The sequence below is a fragment of the Periophthalmus magnuspinnatus genome, chromosome 14 (assembly GCF_009829125.3).
Source record: "Periophthalmus magnuspinnatus isolate fPerMag1 chromosome 14, fPerMag1.2.pri, whole genome shotgun sequence".
Classification (NCBI taxonomy): Eukaryota; Metazoa; Chordata; class Actinopteri; order Gobiiformes; family Gobiidae; genus Periophthalmus; species Periophthalmus magnuspinnatus.
Window position 1 is genome coordinate 27,666,031 of NC_047139.1, and position 19,493 is coordinate 27,685,523.

The 19,493-nt window shown below is 38.9% G+C and overlaps 1 protein-coding gene across 2 annotated transcripts; it reads left to right on the forward strand.

Annotated features, from left to right (window-relative positions):
• The first annotated feature begins 515 nt into the window (after positions 1-515).
• Positions 516-19,493, forward strand: mink1 (misshapen-like kinase 1). 2 transcript variants are annotated; one of them, XM_055226803.1, is made up of 31 exons: positions 516-1,817; positions 5,318-5,383; positions 5,540-5,722; positions 5,808-5,918; positions 6,001-6,091; positions 6,185-6,315; positions 6,394-6,448; positions 7,874-7,952; positions 8,570-8,745; positions 8,818-8,887; positions 8,949-9,159; positions 9,350-9,457; positions 9,972-10,058; positions 10,515-10,688; positions 10,844-11,011; positions 11,338-11,496; positions 11,652-11,731; positions 11,832-11,935; positions 12,002-12,093; positions 12,567-12,718; positions 12,811-12,928; positions 13,152-13,268; positions 13,392-13,500; positions 13,571-13,720; positions 14,155-14,298; positions 14,601-14,735; positions 14,827-14,927; positions 15,011-15,160; positions 15,243-15,402; positions 15,481-15,620; positions 15,814-19,493. In XM_055226803.1, the coding sequence occupies exons 1-31, from the start codon at positions 1,761-1,763 to the stop codon at positions 15,895-15,897; spliced, it is 3,762 nt and encodes a 1,253-aa protein (XP_055082778.1). In that variant the 5' UTR covers positions 516-1,760; the 3' UTR covers positions 15,898-19,493. The 2 variants fall into 2 exon arrangements, with proteins under 2 accessions (XP_055082778.1, XP_033834274.1); XM_033978383.2 differs by having other exon boundaries at positions 581-1,817; positions 11,230-11,496.

A 19,493-nucleotide genomic window follows, 5' to 3' on the forward strand; every position in this document is an offset into this window, starting at 1 on the left:
TAAACAAATATCAAATGTTTGTCTCACAAAGGTGAGTTACCCAGAAGAAAAACATTTCACCTTTGTTTTCAAATGTACACCAGTAATAAAGTTACTAAGATGCTACATTTTTCATGTGGCACTGAGCAAGACTGTATCTCAGGCCTATGCAGGGTGATGGCTGTGCCTGCTCTTCTCTGTTGACTTTGTTGTAGCCAGAAATGCAGTAGTCTGTGCTTTCATTAAAGATGCAACAACTACATGAGCCCATGAGAAATGACACTGTACAATGTTTGTTGTTTTTTGGCATTGTTAAGCACATATAGATCACTAATTGTAGTTTAAAAAAATGTATCTGTGTTATTCAGGAAAGTAATGCCAGAAAATTGTAACTTTAACAGACATTTTTATAATAAAAAAGTTAACGGAAAACTCATTTAACTAGTTTTGAATAATCTATTGTCACTGAATTCATAATCAAAACTATTATTACCTGGACTGGCGCAGTCTAAATGTAGTTTGTGTCGTTTGTCCCTGATGAAGTGCCGTAGTTTTCCGAAAGGAGAAACACTTGAGGAGTGTGCAGCTCCTCGTCACTACACCCTCCAAACCACAGCACAGGCAGCACAGGGAGGAGGGACGAATCCACGGAAAGCAAAACATGGCGAGATAACAAGTTTACTGCATCGTACATTTGGCCTTTTGGGATCACATTTCTGTAGTCACAGTTTGGCTGCGACCGATCGAGCGCAACGCACAACTTGAGACGTCGGAGGGACATAGTTTACAGCAGCACCGTGTTGGCCAAAGCGACACCAGACCGCCCTCCTGTCTCTGTGTGCTTGTCTCTGTCCGCCTGTCCACCCGCCTGTCCGCCTGGCTCTGCCTGTGTTTTCCGCGGAAGGTTGACAGTGCTAGGTGCGACTGTCAACATAGAAAATGGATGAACCAGGAAACTTTATTGTGGAAGGTAGCGTTTAGCGTGTTAGCCTGAATCATTCTGGTTAGCCAGTTACGAGAGATTGTGCGCACCTGACTCAATATTTTGATTACTTAAGAATCACGGAATATTTAAGTCGTGTTCAAGTTTGACAGGTGCCATTAAGGCCCATTTTTGTGTTGGACACAGGTGAAAGCCGTGTTGGCGGGTGTAGTTTAATGTTTGGGTAATGCTCTTGGTTCTGGTCGGATTCGGCGCCATCACACAGACATTGCGCTGTTCTTGAAGGCAGCATTTGCGCTGCTTAACCACAGTTAGACTTTTGCCTCCACAGACAGGGATGGCACGGTGGGGTAGGTACGGCTTTTAGTACTTTTGTCGTCATTTTGGGTTTTGTTTTTTGTAAAATCTCCTGTGATGTCGCAAAGCCTCGGAGACGCGACGTCTTGTCAAAATGATCGAGCGCAGCGAGGTGCACAGCAAACCCAGAGCTCCACTGACTACTGACACTTTAGAGACTGGTGCTAATAGAGGATTTGTGACGCACATAGAGTGTTATTTTAAGTTAAATGCATTTGAAATTACAATTATAAGCTGGTGATAACATTCAGACGTTGGATCAGACTTTACGTGAGCTGGCCTGCTGGGTGCGCCTGTGCCACTTGATTCTGCAATGTTTTTGCCAATCTAAGCGCCAGTGGTGTCTATGGCATATTACCACGGCCTTTTTCTTGAATTTTATCTTTAAACGAGGCTTTTTGCATTCGATAACGCAGCCAAACGCTGATCTGTTAGTTGTAAATAAGTGGGTTACTTCGCTAACGCAGTAAGTTTTGCCAGAATGTCTGAAAACGCCCCCACACGAAGCCTGGATGACATAGACCTCGCTGCACTCAGGGTAAGTAGTATTATTATCTGCACAATGCTAAACTATTGCAACACCTGAATCACCTGAGAGACAGTACTGGTATCAAATGCAAACCTTTGTGTGCAAATGTATTGGACACCTCACTCCCACCCTTTTTTAGCCATATTCAGTGAGAGAATTCATTAAATAGCCTATACCTCTTAAAATGATATCATAAATGATGTATTTGATACTTTCTTCAAGCTTCTATACACAGGCCATAGTTGATAACATCAGGTAATGCAAGAAACAGCCACACACAACCTACTTATACCTGCAACATTGTCAATACTTGCTTAAGAAATTCCTAGGAATAGTAATCCTAAAAAATAAACACTTGCAAGAGTAGCTTTCATTGACATGAAGCATTTAACATAGATCTTTTGTAATCTAAATCCTGGGTTGTTTGGTCACCTGATACTTTCCCACTGATCTAAAGACCTTAAAAAATTATTTGAACCAGAATAAAATAATTAGTTATGCAAATTCTACAAGTAACAAATTCAACACAGATTTTTAGATTTATCAGTTTTCTCAGGAACTTGTGAGAAAGTCTAGTCTTGTGACTTTATTTTGGTACACATTGGTAGGCATTATGTAACTTTGCAACAGTTACAAAGCCTCTTTCATACAATAAATGTGTCTTATTGTGAAGCTATTAGTTATTTATCTTAGTAATATTCTATATATCTGATTACACTTGCAGCTGCTTAACCATGGATAGCAGATGTTGGAGGAGCTTCCTGTGTCCACTATGACATCAGAGCAGGAAACGTATGGTCCACTTCCTCCCACTTTGGCATAGTGTCTTTAGCTCAGCCTAGGGCTGTGTTGTTCTTTAACTGCCAGAGGACTATCATTTGGAGGAATTCTTGCCCTGTATCCCAGCGGTTTAATGGTTATTTATTAACAACACAAAAGCCTGGTATCTCCTGCTACATTTCCCTGCTCAGTTTTTATCAGTTTATTTGGTCACTGTTTCATATTTATTTAGTTAAGTTGGTGAGGCTAGTCCTCCAGGCAGCTGTACCCTTCCTCCTGATTTCATTCTTCTCAACCCACACCTTTTGCTTTGGACGTGGGTGAATTCGCCGCCTCTGCCTCAACACCCACTCTCACTGTATATTATTGTTCCTTATACTACTCTGCCACTCTGTTTCACGTCATAGCTCCCACCGACCCAAGTATGTGCTGAAGCCGTGTTATCCTACATGTATTTTCTTTATACACACTCACAAATGTGCTAAATCGTACTTTACAATGCGTTTCCCCTCCTTGTTGAAGGCTGAAACCCATCATTGGAAGCAGATGAAAGCCAGATAAGTCATGCTGTACATTTTAAACCAAAGCAGCAGTCTCACCACCCACACATCTTCTTAAGCTATTCCACTTTCACGCCATTTCAATATGGCTTTGTCATTTTCCCTGTTTCTCTGGGGAGGGAGTTGCATAATGAAGTCAAAGCTACCTACTCCTTATTAGTATCTGGATTGTGTGTTTTGTGAAAAAGATCTTTATTTTGTAATTCAGGGTAAAGTCTTGAGTCATCGTCGTTTAGTGTTTACATTTTCTTCATTTTGCCTGTCTAAGAACTTGTCTGGTCTTTAAATGTGATGTCTCAGTAGAAGTGCGCTGATTTTGTTTTTCTTGCCCAATGGAGCATTTTACTGGCTTATATGTTGTAAATTAACATATACATCATGTGAATTTAGCTATTTATGGCACATTTTAATTAGTGTGTAGCATCTGCAATATTAATTCTGTCAGTTACGAATAGCTGATGAAGTTAGTAATCTGTTTTAGAAGTTTTGGTGATGAAGTCTAGGCCTGCCACATTAATTGTAATCTAATCGAAATCCCAATTTGAATGTACGCAATTGACAAATTGCAAAGGCTGCAATTTTTAAATGACTATATACAGTAGTATAGTAGTTACTATAGTCTTAATCTGTGCAAAAGCTGCTAACCCTGTACAAACACATCTGTACAAACATGTTCTGAAATGTGATTCTTGTATGAGTTTGTCAGGTATATATTTCAGTCTTTTTGTCAACTCTTCTGGATGTGTTTAATATTTTAATAATGGGATTCTGTGCAAAGTTCACATTTTAATCGCCAGCCTAATTGCAATGCTTATCAGAAAAATCGCAATTGGATATTTTTCATAAATCGCTCAGCCCTATAATGATCATTGATAAAGTGATAAAGTTAACCATTCTTGTTTTGATTGAATTTAATCTTCCATTCATGTTTTGCAGTACTTTAACCTCAATGAAGACACATTTTAGCACATTCCTGACACATTATTAAAATATCGTTTGAATATTCTTTTTTAGGATAATTGAGATATTCATTTTGGTCCATATCGCCCACCCCTACCTCCAGCTTTCCATTGTTGTGTTGGAGTCTTCTGAACATGACGAGACTAGCCTGATGATGTCTCACTGTCCTGTAGTGGCCCCTCTGTCCACTGGCCTGCACCATTAAGCCTATACTCTGAAATGTTTTTAAGTGTTCCATTAATCCATTTCACCATTTCTTTTGGGGAAAAATATATACTAGGGCTGCAAGATTCAAATCAAAATTGAAATTTGGACAAAATTGACAAATTCCAATGGCTGTAATTTTTGAAGTACATTAATTTCCTCCACAAAGAACAAAATAACTGCTCTTAGTTTGTATACAAGCTACTAATCTAAGTTTAGATCTGTACAAACATGTGATTCTTGTATTTATTTGTCAGTTATATATTTCAGTCTTTTTGTCAATACTTCTGGACATGTTTAAAATCGGATAAACATTGATTGTGCTTCTTTGCCAAAGCCTGGTAATCCTGATCCTATTCAACCCTGTAAAGTTGGCAATTCTACAAGTTATTGCTCAGTTTAACATATGCATTTCAAAATATATATACTACAAATATTTGTACTTGTGGGTCAGAGCCCATACAGGAGCATAGAGTTACTAGTCAGTGGGATTTATATGACTGGGTTACTTCTTGCTTTTGTAAGTTAGTTTTATCTTGGCAGGCTGTTTTCTTTTGTGTCAAAATCTATAAATAGAGTTGAATGCTGTGTAGATTAACTGGTCTCATTACATTCCTCATAACTTTGAGAGTAAACAGTAGTATTTAGGCTCTATATGTGTAGTCAGGAGTAGTCCATTAGAACCCAACAATATTGAGCTCTACATATCTATTTAGATGCTCTACATATCGATTTGTAACACAAAAAGAAAAGGATCTATTTCTGTTTTTTGACATGATTTTTTTTTTTACCTGACATGGTTTGCTGTAACATAAACACAAAGGTGTCAACATGCCTCAAAGAACAAAGCATTTGAACACTTTATTTTAACCATTGGACTTTAGGTAGCCTGTTCTAACTCTCACACTCTTTTTCTATACACACATACAGACACAACATCCATCCTACGTTTGTCTGCAAGTCACATACTGCACCTGATGAATCCTGTTTTTTGTTTTTCCACAGGATCCAGCAGGAATCTTTGAGCTGGTCGAGGTCGTTGGCAATGGGACCTATGGACAAGTGTACAAGGTCAGTTATTGGGCATATAGTCACTTGTATTCCTTTTGGGTCTTTTCTAGTGAAAAGTGATATCAGTGCTTTTAAGACATTAAAACACTTTAGAATCAAAAAACCTACATACAATTGCATAAAGCTGAAATTGAAGTATACACTTGTTTGCTTCAGGGGCGTCACGTGAAAACTGGGCAGCTGGCAGCCATCAAGGTGATGGATGTTACAGAGGAGGAGGAGGAAGAGATCAAAGCAGAAATCAACATGCTAAAGAAATACAGCCACCACCGAAACATAGCCACTTACTATGGTGCTTTTGTCAAGAAAAGTCCACCAGGGCACGATGATCAACTTTGGGTGTGCCAAGCATCATTTTCAGTACTATGATTTATGCTTTGATTATTGAATGTACTGTATTCACTTAAGTTTGGTTTTTTTTCAGTTGGTGATGGAGTTTTGTGGGGCAGGATCAGTGACAGACCTTGTAAAAAACACAAAAGGAAGCTCCTTAAAAGAGGATTGGATTGCTTACATCTGTAGAGAAATCCTAAGGGTACGCAGTAGTGTTCTTAAATTGACAAATTGTATATCTGTTGGTCAAGATGGACCACCTAAACTCTCCTTTTTCTAAACAGGGCCTGTCCCACCTCCATGCTCATAAAGTGATCCATAGGGACATCAAAGGGCAGAATGTGCTGTTGACAGAGAACGCAGAAGTCAAACTTGGTAAAAACAATTTGTGTTTTGTGTATTTGAAGCAACATTTACTGGTGTTTTACCAGTCACTCAACTTCTCTCCTCTTTGTTTGACCTGTTTAGTTGATTTTGGAGTTAGTGCTCAGTTAGACAGGACGGTTGGTCGAAGGAACACTTTTATTGGCACTCCTTACTGGATGGCACCAGAGGTCATCGCATGTGATGAGAACCCAGACTCCACCTACGACTTTAGGGTAACCTGCTTTATATCATTTCTGTACATGGCGCCATTATTGAGGTAGAAATATCTCATTCTCTATTGTGTTTTTCAGAGTGACATTTGGTCTCTGGGAATCACAGCCATCGAGATGGCAGAGGGAGCGCCCCGTAAGAAGTTTCCCTTTGTCATAAATGCAAATAGGCTTATAGATTTCTCCAAATACATTTGAGAAACCACATGAATGGATGTGTCTGTCATGAGCAGCCGGCTTGTCTGTGTTGTCAGATGGTGCTGACTCACTGTAATCAAGGTGTAGTCGTGAGATGGTAGCCGGCCTGTGGAGGCTGTTCTGTCTGCTGCTAAATTCATTGTCAAACCTTAGTAAAAAATTGAACTGATTGCGCCTTACTATTGATTAAGAATTGCTTTAAATCATTCATTGTATTGTGTAATGCACTAGCTGCGGTTACATGCACACTCAAAATGTGATTATCAGATTTTTAGAGTTTTAAGAACCGTTTAGATGTCATTAAAATGACATCTAAACGGCCACATCATCTGATTTCTTTCTGATCATGGTCCCTCTGATTACACTCATCAGATTTTGCAGTTGCAGTATATAATCTTAAAGTTCCAGGAATCGGATTATAATCAGATTTTGGTGTGCATATGAACAAGGCCACTGAGAAACCTTTGTTCCAGTATTCAACTGAAACATGTTTTAATTGATCATGCGTTGAACTTAAAATCTTAAGTTTGTTGTGTAGTAGGCTTTCACAGTCCTCAGATCAGGCTGTATTGTGGCTGCAGCTGGGACTGACTACTTGCCTGTTGACATGCTATAATAAATAATGCAGCATGTACACTTCAGTATTATTGGATGTCACTTGTGACAAAGTGAAAGACTATAAAAAAAAGTGATTGATGATAAATAATAGGTTTTGTAACCAAATGCCAGTTGATTGACACAATATGTGTCAGATTTCTGGCATCACATAAACCTTCTGTAAACTGTCACTAATCTTTAATTACCGATTGCTGTGTCTTGTACACATTAAGCATTTTTACTTCATATTTACTCTCAGATCTGCAGCAACTCATGAATCCTTTTTGTGCACACACCAAGGTGCACTATGAGGACTACTTCCAAAATACTTAAATAGGAGTAAGGAGAGAGGGAACTGCATCCAACCCAAAGTGATTGAATAAATAATTTGTTATGGTCAGTTCAAAATTAACTTTCACCAGGAAGGATAATATAAAAATCCTGATTGCTGCTTATCCACCACTGCTGTGTTGAAGTTTTTATGTGAAACTGTAGCTAACCAGTCAGGTTTAGCTACCTACGCTGGGAAAACAGTGACTCACAGTCGTTGTTCTTATATTCACTTCAACAGTAAGCCCCAGGCTCCAGGAGAGATTGGATAACAGCAGCTGTAGACATGTTTGAGGAGACGGTGTTTGTAACGGTGGCTTGTATTATTTACAAACCATTATATGAGCACACATTCATGTTACACTATCACTGCCTTGTGGCTTTGTACAGGCATTTTGCTCCCGTTTCATACCACAATTTCCTTTTATTTCTTCAGCTTTGTGTGACATGCACCCAATGAGGGCTCTCTTCTTGATTCCCCGGAATCCCCCTCCTAAACTTAAGTCAAAGAAGTGGTAAGTTACTTGTTGTTGCATTGTTTGCCCAACAGGTACATGTGTAATCCTATCTGTTCGGGTTAAATATGGAAAACAATTTTCCCCGACCACAGTGCTTGCAAATAAAAACCCTACCTAGCTATGCTGTTCTGCCTGACCTTTTAAAAATAGTTAATCTGATGTACACTTTTATGTGATTACTGACACTGTGTGTACTGTACAATGTACTTCACTTTAAATGTGTTATAAGAAAAGTTTGTCTGCGCTTATGATTTTGTGACTTTGCTATTCTGCCATCTTCTGTTTTCACCTCATTTTGCTCCTTATGCTCTTCCCAGTCCGGTCACTAATAGATTGGATATTTCTTAGCATTCTGAATGTATTATTTTAGTGTTTTTATTATTCTGTTTATTATTGTTTTTAATGTTTTTATGTAAACCTTTTACAATGAAAAGCAATTAACCTCAGATATTTAGAGTTGGCATTAAGGAGTGCATACCTACTGCATACTCCATGCAGAACTTAATGACTTATTTCATGGTTTTATTTATTTATTTATTTTAATCTATAATTAATTTATGATCAATATATACTCGTTATATCCTCTCTTTTCCCAACACGATCCACCTTCACAGGTCAAAGAAATTCATTGACTTCATTGAGGGCTGTTTGGTGAAGACGTATCCCAGCCGACCGTCTACGGAGCAGCTGCTCAAGCACTCGTTTATCCGGGACCAGCCAACTGAGCGGCAGGTCCGAATTCAGCTCAAAGACCACATTGACCGGACACGGAAGAAAAGGGGGGAAAAGGGTAGGCTTGATTTAAAAGTAGATGCTGACGGGTTTAGGTGATTTAAACACTGATGTTTATTGTGTTGTAAAGAGGAGACCGAGTATGAGTACAGTGGAAGTGATGAAGAGGATGAAAATCGAGGAGATGACAGAGAATCCAGGTAATTGCTTGTTTGTCTAGGAGAGATTTTAGATTGATATTAAGTTTATTTCTATTTCCAGTTCAATACTTAACGTTCCTGGGGAGTCGACTTTGAGGCGAGACTTCCAGCGTTTGCAGCAGGAAAATAAGGAGCGGTCAGAGGCCCTAAAGAGGCAACAGGCCCAACTGGCTGCTCAGTGCAGAGACCCGGAGGAGCACAAACGGCAGCTACTGCATGATCGTCAGAAACGCATTGAGGAGCAGAAAGAGCAGCGCCGCCGCCTTGAAGAGGTAACCACAATGTTATGCATATTTTAAGTCAAAATGGTCAAAGCTCAAAATGCAGGTTAGCAAGTGTTATAACTCTTCCAGGAGTTTGCATCACTGACAAATCATTTTACACTTAGACAAGACAGCAGAGGTTGCAAAAAAATTAAATTCATATTGTATTGTTTATTTCCTGTCACCCATTCGCACACAGCAACAGAGAAAGGAACGGGAAATGGTGAGGCAGCAAGAAAAAGGTGCCCATCGAAGACTTGATGATATGAGACGAGAGGAAGACAGGAGGATGGCAGAGAGAGAGCAGGTAACCAATCACAATAGCGATAGCACTGCCACTAACCAATCAGAACAGAGCGTGGGCGTGTCATTCAGCAGCACATTCTGCCGGTGAAATTCCATGAGTGGGTTGCCATAGCAGCAAGGGTCTAAATTAGAGTATTTATTCAGAGATGAGTTTTCTGTGGGTGAGCTTGTTGTGTCTCTCCTGCTCATTTCCCTTCTACCCAAAGCAGAAGACTACCTTATAAATAATGAATAAAGCTTTATCCCTCACTCTATTCTTGACATTTGAAATCTTGATAGATCTTTATAGCTGTATAATAAGCTCATGCACAAAATGTGTACTTTGCATCTGTTATCTGCAAGCTTAGGATTTCATTTATATCATAACATTATCATATTTTTATGATAATAGACAGTAGCCTTCTATGAGAAAAGCATAGCTTTGTAACTAGTGTATTGCACATGCTCTATACTGAAAATATAATGCAACTTTTTACGGTTTGTTTTTGTACCTGATCACCCCTCCACTTCTGCAGGAATTTATCAGACACAAGTTAGAGGAGGAACAGCGGCAGTTGGAAATCCTCCAACAGCAGTTACTTCAGGAGCAAGCACTACTTATGGTAACTGCCCCCTTCATATTTTATCTCTAGTTTTTAAAGCTACGATCCCTTTCATTTAAAGTGTTCCCATGACCTGTGTTTGGCTCACTTGAAATTATCTGATTGAAACGTGGACTACGGATGCATTCACACTTGTTCCAATTTGCTCTTTGTTTGAGCTCCTTTTTATTCTTGATTTGTAGTTGGTTTTGTCCTTTTTTAGTTCACTCTTAATCCTGAAACTGGACTAGCCAGGTTCAGTTACATGTTTAATCCCAATTTTTCCCCAATTTGTGTTTAGTTTATAGTTTATTGTAGCTTTCACACTAAACCAAACTAGTAGTGAATATACCACAATTTTACTGCTAATAATTGTCCTTAGGACCAATAGGTGTGTGCACCATTTATTCTCTGTTTATGTTAATCCGTACCTATGCTTATAGTTTTCTAGTTGTTGACTGTTATTTTTGATCTCAGGAGTACAAGCGTAAGCAGCTGGAGGAGCAGCGTCAGTCAGAGCGTCTGCAGAGGCAGCTGCAGCAGGAACACGCATATCTCGTGTCTCTTCAACAGCAACAGGAGAAGAAGCCCCAGCTCTACCACTACAACAAAAACCTGGAGCCTAATAACAAGCCTTCATGGGCACGTGAGGTACTCACCTAATCGTAATACACTGCTGGTATACTGCTGCTACTATCTTGTGTGTGTGTGTATGTGTATGTGTATGTGTATATATATATATATATATATATATATATATATATTACACATAAAAAAATTAATATAAAATACATTAATATATATAGGTCGAGGAGCGAAGTAAACTCAACAGACAAGGCTCCCCTAAGATCTGCACCACTGTCTCAGACACTGCCATCCAGTCTCGCTCCGACTCCATTAGCCAATCAGGGGCCCAGTCTGCTCAGACCCCTCCCATGCAGAGACCTGTTGAACCCCAAGGAGGACAGGGCAAGGTCAGTGCTATTAAGATGGGGAACCTTTGGCTGCTTTTGCCTAAGGTCTCAATCAGCTTTGATGGGTATATTTCTGGCCTATGCACTTACATTTTCTTCTTCTTCTTTCTTGTTTCTCCCGCATTTGTTAACGGCGTTCTCATCTTTCACTTGATTACCCACCTTCCTTTGCACTGTTTCTTACACATGGCTGTTGATCCCTCTTGGTGCTGCTACAGTTCCAAATGGCTCATTTGGTGCCACTAAAACCCTATGCTGCTCCTGTGCCTCGCTCCCAGTCCCTCTGTGACCAGCCCACTAAGAACATGTCTGCCTTCCCCACCCAGGACCCCTCCCTCACCCCCACACCTCGGCCCACTCACTCTAGAGAGTTGGTGCGACAAAACTCAGACCCCACCTCTGAGAACCCTGCTCCACAGGTGCACCAGATAAGAGAGGAACGTGGGCCCTGGATCCGCTTGCCTGATGTGGAGCTGCCTCCCAAAGTATGTCCTTTCATCAAAATCAAAGCCACAATTATGTTACATAATGTAGTGAAAAATCTTTGTATTTCAGTTTCTTTTAACTCTCTCAATACAATTTCAAATATTATTACTTTGCACATCACTGTTACATTTAAGATGTTTTTTCCCCCATTCAGATTCCTCAAAGAACAGCATCAATTGCCACAGCTCTGAACACTAACTTGACATCTGGCATCAGGCATCCAATAAGAGCCAGGTATAACTCTTGTGGATATTTACTTTCTTTTCCTTGTGTTTACAAATTTACATAGACACAGATGACTGGACTGGACAATGATTGAACTTTTTTATGGCAGCAATCCAGATCTTAGTCGTAATGACCGCTGGGAGAGAGGCGACAGTATAAGCGTCATTTCCAATTTGCCCCAAACTGGTTCCCTGGAGAGGCATCGCATCTTGAGTACGTCTCCTTGCACTTATATTTCTGTCAAAATTAAAGCACGTTTAATAACTCCTGTTTTTTCAGGTTCCTCAAAAATGGATTCACCCATTCTGTCCCATGACAATCGTCATAAGCCAGGAGAGTCTCGCACCTCCTCTCGCCCTGGACGGCCCGCTGTAAGTTATACACTTACTGTATGTATGATGCATTATACTCCGTACAGGGAGGCTCAATAAAATGTATTTATGATAAATATAACCAAAAAGCGTTATATGATGGAAAGTTTTAAGTTGTTTAATATATTCTTTACACTTGTTTTATTAATGTTTTGACCATACAGAGTTACAAGAGGGCTATAGGAGAGGTTAGTATTGCTTATTGCTGTGTCATGTGTCATGTGTTGAGTCTTGATGCATGGTCATGCCCACAATACATATACATGATCAAATGCATGTTACCCAATTTTATATTCAGTAAAAAACAAAAGGATTTTGATGTTTCATTTGACACGGTCTTGGTGTAAATGTCTTGAAGATAATTTGGGTGCTTTGTGTTTACTGTTTTGTTTCAGTTTGGCTCATTAACTGTATGTATTTAAGTTACTTTACATTAATGCTAAAATGTGATCTGTGATTGACTGTACACACAGGATCATGGCCTCTATGCCAAGGAGAGAGCTGAGGAGCAGCCTAGACCTCCAGTAAAGGCCAATGATTATTCGTCATCCTCCGAGAGCAGTGAGAGCAGTGAGGAGAGCGAGAGTGGAGAGGGACCAGAGGAGGAGGAGAGCCCCACTGACCGGTATTAACACTTGACACATTTATGTTCATTCATGAATTATGCACTATACATCATGAAATATATACTGTTGACACATTTTGATTTTACTGTAGACACAGAGATGCAGACACAGATTCAGTCAACACCATGGTGGTCCATGAAGATGAAGGTGAGGAAGGAGAGGGAGAGCAGGCTGGAGGCTACGGGGACCAGACCATGCTGGTGCAGAGGGTGAGTCATCTCAATGCACAAAGAAGCTCTTAACTATTGTCACTGAAAAAGGGACACAGTTGTCTTCTGCTCTGCAATTGTCTGTTATTATGTTACTGATCCTGTGCAATAGAAGATAATTGCTTGCCCTAATTAAGATTCCAAGTTGATGTCCTTTTAAATAAGTATATTTTATTGTATATTGAGCCATCTGAGTGACTTCTTACCCTTTTGTGTCTTGAAGACCCCAGAGAAGCGAAACCATAATGGTTACACTAACCTACCAGATGTGGTGCAGCCCTCCCATTCCCCTACAGACTCAGCTTCCCACTCCTCCCCTGGGAAGGAGTCTGTCTATGATGTAAGTTAAATATAAGCTATTTTAGGATACTTAGTATAGCTGTGCCAACCTGCCTGCTTAGGAACATAAATAAACATTTTGAAATATTTTATTATCTAACCCCACTTTACTTGCACATTACAGTACCAATCTAGAGGATTGGTTAAAGCCACTGGAAAGTCCTCCTTCACGACATTTGTAGATCTTGGCATGTACCAGTCCCCAGGCCAAGGAGACAATATGTCGCTAAGTGGTCTGTATGAAGCTTCACACCTCTGGAACCTAACCTTTGGATGTTGTGCTAAAACCATTTCCTTTTTAAGGCTCTAGGTTTGAACAATTGAAGATGGAAGTGAGGAAAGGATCCATGGTTAATGTAAATCCCACCAACACACGCCCACCCACAGATACTCCAGAGATCCGGAAATACAAGAAAAGATTCAACTCAGAGATTTTGTGTGCTGCTCTTTGGGGTGAGGGCCATATATCTACATAAATCTGCAATATTTATTTGAATTGCCTCTATACCTCCAGAAGAAGTCTGTAGTCCTTAACTAAGACTCCATTGACCGACTAACTGGCTGAGTTGATCTTTTTAATTAATCAATTCATTTTAGTGAGCTTATAATATTAACATTATAAATTGGGATATAACTATAAGGATTTGGCATGGAAATTTGACAGTGAATCATGAGTTTAATCTGCCTTTTTACATATGAATACTAGTACCTCTCTGTATGCATAGTTATCATTGCATGTTGTGAGTGCTATTTGGATCAGATGCATAGTCAGATGAGAGGGATTCTAAATAGTTTTGAGGGCTCGCTAATTGCTCACTTTGGTCGGCAAATCAATCCACAGGCATTTCTTTAGTCTTTTGCAACCTTGAGTGTATGTGTATTTTCAGGGGTGAACCTGCTGGTTGGCACAGAAAATGGGCTGAAGCTGTTGGACCGTAGTGGACAGGGCAAAGTTTATCCTTTAATCAACTCCCGTAGGTTCCAGCAGATGGACGTCCTGGAGGGCCTCAACCTGCTCATCACTATATCAGGTCTTTTACGGCTGCCCACGTCGCTATAAATATTTCAGTCGTTTAATAAATAATCTTAGATTGGGATGTGATAAGCTTATGTGTCATTCTGAGAAAACACAACAAATTATAATTTGATAAAAGAAAAAGCTAATTTGTGATCTTTTAATGTAACTTCACTATAATAGATGTATTAAAATGTTGATAACAACATTGAAAGATATTGGTTATTGATATGGGCTAAAATAACTCCATATTGGACAATCACTAATTATAGACTGCAAAATGTAAATAAGTGTCTCATCTCTACTTTGTCTTTTAAGGCAAGAAGAACAAAGTTCGTGTGTACTACCTGGCCTGGCTGAGGAATAAGATCCTACACAATGATCCCGAGGTGGAGAAGAAACAGGGCTGGACCACTGTGGGCGAGATGGAGGGTTGTGTGCACTACAAAGTTGGTGAGTTCTAGTAATTTTTTATATCTCTGTTTAAGCTTGTTTGTTATTTGAATAATGTTCTAATTTTGTGGTGATTTTTTTTTTTTTCTAGTGAAATATGAGAGAATAAAATTCTTGGTCATTGCATTGAAGAACGCAGTAGAAGTATATGCTTGGGCTCCAAAGCCTTATCACAAATTCATGGCCTTCAAGGTAAGATTTTCTCTATTTGCTGTACATTAGGAATAATGGCTTCATTTTGGTCACTCTAAACCTGGATTTGTTGTGTGAACCAGTCTTTTTCAGACCTGCCACATCGACCGCTCCTGGTGGATCTGACTGTAGAGGAGGGTCAGAGGCTTAAAGTCATTTATGGCTCTTGTGCTGGTTTCCATGCCATTGATGTAGACTCTGGAAACAACTACGACATTTATATACCTGTCCATGTATGTTTTTTCAACATTTTATACATACAATATAATTCATATGTTTTATGTAAATTAATCCACATATCCACTGTTGCCACAGATTCAGAGCCAAGTAACCCCACATGCCATCGTGTTCCTGCCCAGCTCTGATGGGATGGAGATGTTATTGTGTTATGAGGATGAAGGGGTTTATGTGAACACTTATGGGCGCATCATCAAGGATGTGGTCCTGCAGTGGGGGGAAATGCCCACCTCTGTTGGTATGAAAGAAACAAAGTTGTGCAACAGCATTGACCAAAAAAATCAACCAAAAATACTAATGTTAGACTTTATTGCAGCCCACATTTGCTCAAATCAGATCATGGGTTGGGGAGAGAAGGCCATAGAGATCCGGTCTGTGGAGACGGGCCACCTGGACGGAGTGTTCATGCACAAAAGGGCTCAGAGGCTCAAGTTTCTTTGTGAAAGGAATGACAAGGTAGGTGAACAACAGTCTCTTTGTTTATAACTATCTCAACACAGCATCTGAAATGAGACACTGGACACATCAGACATTAGTACAACAGTGTAGTTGAAAATATACTCTAGTATTGTTCGTATAGTATAAGTATTTTTTTCAAGGCTGTGCTGCTCTTTGATATCTTGGCAACACCATCTTCTGTATCTCTTAGGTGTTCTTTGCATCTGTGCGGTCTGGAGGCAGCAGTCAGGTGTACTTCATGACACTGAACAGAAACTGCATCATGAACTGGTGAAAGCGTATCTGTTGGTCAGTGAATGCAGCAGGTTTTTGGCATTTAAACCTTCTACTAGCGCATGCACACAAATCATCCTTTTCTCAAACTGATTTTATCTACAGATGCTTACATTCACAACAGACACTACAATCTGTAAATCCATTCCTGGCTACAGTCCTTAAAGTACTGTTTATACCAACATGCTGACAACAACATTGTGAAAACTTACCAATGTTCTACAAATGTTAAAACCTACTTTTATTGTGTATATTTTTGTCTTTACTTTAAATGGTAAAAATGTGTTCAGTCGTAACTATTACGTTCCTGTGAATTTGCTAAATCATTCCTGGTGGTTGTGTACTTTTGAAGAAGGCATTAATATCTAAACATGTAAATACAAAGCAGCTCATTCATGGTAGTCACATGCCTTCAGTGCCACACAGTGTGGATGTGGCATCATGACCCCATCTGCAGTGGCAACATTTGACCTCTCACTTTAAGTCAGCAGATACTTAAAATGGCATAGTTTGTCTGTCCTAATATTGAGATTGCTGTTCTAAAATGTTTCTGAATTTTTCTTATCTCAAGGGCTTGCTCTTAATTACTACAAGTATAGCCTATAATAAATAAATACAACACACTCGTTCAGTACTGTAGTGAGTGCTGTGAATCCTTGAATTGCCTTGAATTAAAAGTATCTATAAATGATGTGACACAGCAGATCGTTTCTTAAGGCTATTGTTTTCTACATAGAAACTTGTATATCCATGTGGTGATTCTTTAATAGTGTAAGCCTACTGGCATTTTAATTACATTTGCATTGCTATTATATTGCAATATATTCTTGCTGAGTTTCAGAGGGAGGATTAAATTCTAAACACTGTTGTGTTGGACAATTGATGGAGAGACTACAGAGAGATGGGAATTTTGGCAATATCATTGAAACTACAGAGTCACAAAATTCAGCTACAGTCTCCACTGTAATATAGTTTTACTAGACTTTTTGTTGTGTGAGTGTGAGGTTGTTGAGAGAAACAGATGGTTTATCTTTGTCTTGATCAAATACTACACGCAGCCCTGTAGTGTTACTGCAAACCAGCAGACTCATGAGGCACTATAGGTTTTCAAAATGGAAGACTTATTTCTGCCAAAGTTCAGTTTTAATCTTTCAAAGCCCAAGATTGTCTGGTAACTGAAGATTTTTTGATATTTTTGACATTTGACAAAATTTAGTGTTTTGCAGCAGACTTGGATAGAAACTAGAACCACTATTTCCTTTAGTCAATTAAATGAATCTTTATTTATCCTTGTTGGCAAGCAAGTCTTGGGTAGATGAATGACAGCTGAATTTGTAGTCCATATCATCATGGACAGTGACTATATATTCAAGCCTAAAATGAGTTGAGCTTAGAATATAGTATATTTTATGTAATGTAAGTTAATAGCTGAGAGGAAGCTGGATACTTTATTTTAAGATTAGTCAGAAATATTATATTGACAGTGATAGCACTTTGACTTCTTAGATTTACAAAGACAGCAGACTGGAGCAGATATTAATTGTGCATGTAGGCTGATCCAGAGTTAACATATTACATAGTATATATGTTTTTGAACTGAATATCTGTGCCATGACCTACACCTACATCTGAAATTCACTACAATTCACTTGGAGCTCTGGTAGTCATGCTTTTATGGTCATTTTATTAATCAGCCATGTTTACAGTTTAAGCAGTGCCTTGAATAGGTGGTTTGGAGATTAGCAGTAGGCCCCACTCACAGTTGTCTGTTGAAATACTACTAATATTAAGAGGTGTGTTTAAAACTGCTTTTATTATCAAAATAACATGTGCCAATTAAGTGCACTTGATCAAACCTCCAGAAACAATTGACATCCCCTACCAATTTAAATGTAGATTTGTAGAAACATGCAATAAAAAATACAAATTTTTATGTCTTAGAAGGGTCTAGTAGTGATGGCTGAAGCCAGCACAAGGAAAAGCCATATAGATCAATCATGCCTCTCAATTCAGTCTTAGTACATGCACAGGTTAAAGCTAAAGATGTTAGTAGTTGGAAAAAGTAGCTTGATATATTTTATAAACTATGTAAAACTCTATATTAATATTGTAAGTGAATGTACCTGTATTTTATTTGTATCTACATATACCTACTCTGTTAATTAAAGCACAATGCATTTTTGATGCAGCAAGATCAAGGTTACAATGTAAAGCTTTTTGTTCCCCCAAATGTCAAATCCAGTATGCAGCATTGAGGAAGACGGTGTTGTTTCTCGATGACATCTTAATGTACATGGTGGCCATGGTAACCATACAATCACCCAAAGTGTGTTATTTGGCACCATCCCTGCCAGGGGTGTTGTTATGTGATTCAGATGCTATTACTTACTCATTGATCAGGGTTGATCAGCAGAAAAGGGGCCTATGGCAACCGGTCACCTAAAAGATGATAAAAGGCAATTCACTTTGCATTTAAATGATTTTTTGTGGACGCATGTATTCTCTAAATCTGCTCTGTTCATGAAACTTTTACTATTGGCATTTTAAATTAGTGTGGTTACTATATTTATTTGGCATCATAAATAGGACCCATGTATTTCATGTTTCAAAAAAATCAGTTTTGAATCATTATATTTAATGATATTCAGGGCCAAATACATACCAAATGATGCCTTCATGTAAACATGAAGAGTTGTATCTGTGCTATATGAGTAGATGCTAAATGTCTGAACCAAATAAATAGTGTATTATATTTGGCAGCAGGTGGTAGAACATATATTTCATTATAATAAAGGTGAGTGCTCGATCAGGTGATGCAAGCTTGATACATCTGATACTATGGTCTGTGTCTGAACAGTAGGCAAGAACAGCACTTCAATGGGTGATGATGTGAAGTTGTCAGAACTTTTTAAAAAGCAATACATTATTTTAAGTCTAATAAAACCATGACTGCCCATCTTAGTGACTTGTACAGTTGGTGTGTGTTAAGTGTAGTGGTTTTTGGCTGAATGAATGTAGACTGGTTTGTCTGTCGCTTCTTTGCCTGTAAACTGATGATCACAGAAACTGGTTTGGTTTGCTTTAATGCAGTGTTTCTCAAACTGTGGTGCGTGTCTGCATCTAGAAGTACACGGCCCTCTAGTGTTTATAGTATTTGTTTAATTTAAAGACAAATCAATTCATGTTTTGGGTGAGTAATTATTTATCAATTGTTCAGTCTAATTTTAGACCTGGTTTAGTTTGATTTTAGACCACGTTTAGTCCTAATTTTGGCCTGATATTGTCTGGGTTTAAGTCTGGTTGTACTTGGAAAAGAAAATATCATCTTGGGTGGTAGGTTTGAGAACCACTGCTTACATGACATGAGATGCTTTTAAGTGAAATATTTTAATCAGTTTATCACAGAATGAAGACATTGGCCCGTTAACGGCTGTTGTTTGCACATGAATTTCTGCAGACATAAAGTTATCCTGTTTAGCAGATACATTTTTAAAGACGTCTTTGCAATGTTTTAGTGTGTGCGAGGGTGTCTGTGTTAATTGTAAGAGGTGAAATCCAGATTGTATTTCATAGACTAATAAACTTTTAAAGACTCTG

Excerpts from the sequence above, each read along its gene's own strand:
- mink1 (XM_033978383.2), top strand. The coding sequence starts at position 1,761 with ATGTCTGAAAACGCCCCCACACGAAGCCTGGATGACATAGACCTCGCT. Across the intron at positions 8,746-8,817 it reads GAAGAAAAGGGGGGAAAAGG|AGGAGACCGAGTATGAGTAC; the intron begins GTAGGCTTGATT and ends TGTGTTGTAAAG. Across the intron at positions 12,929-13,151 it reads AGACCATGCTGGTGCAGAGG|ACCCCAGAGAAGCGAAACCA; the intron begins GTGAGTCATCTC and ends TGTGTCTTGAAG.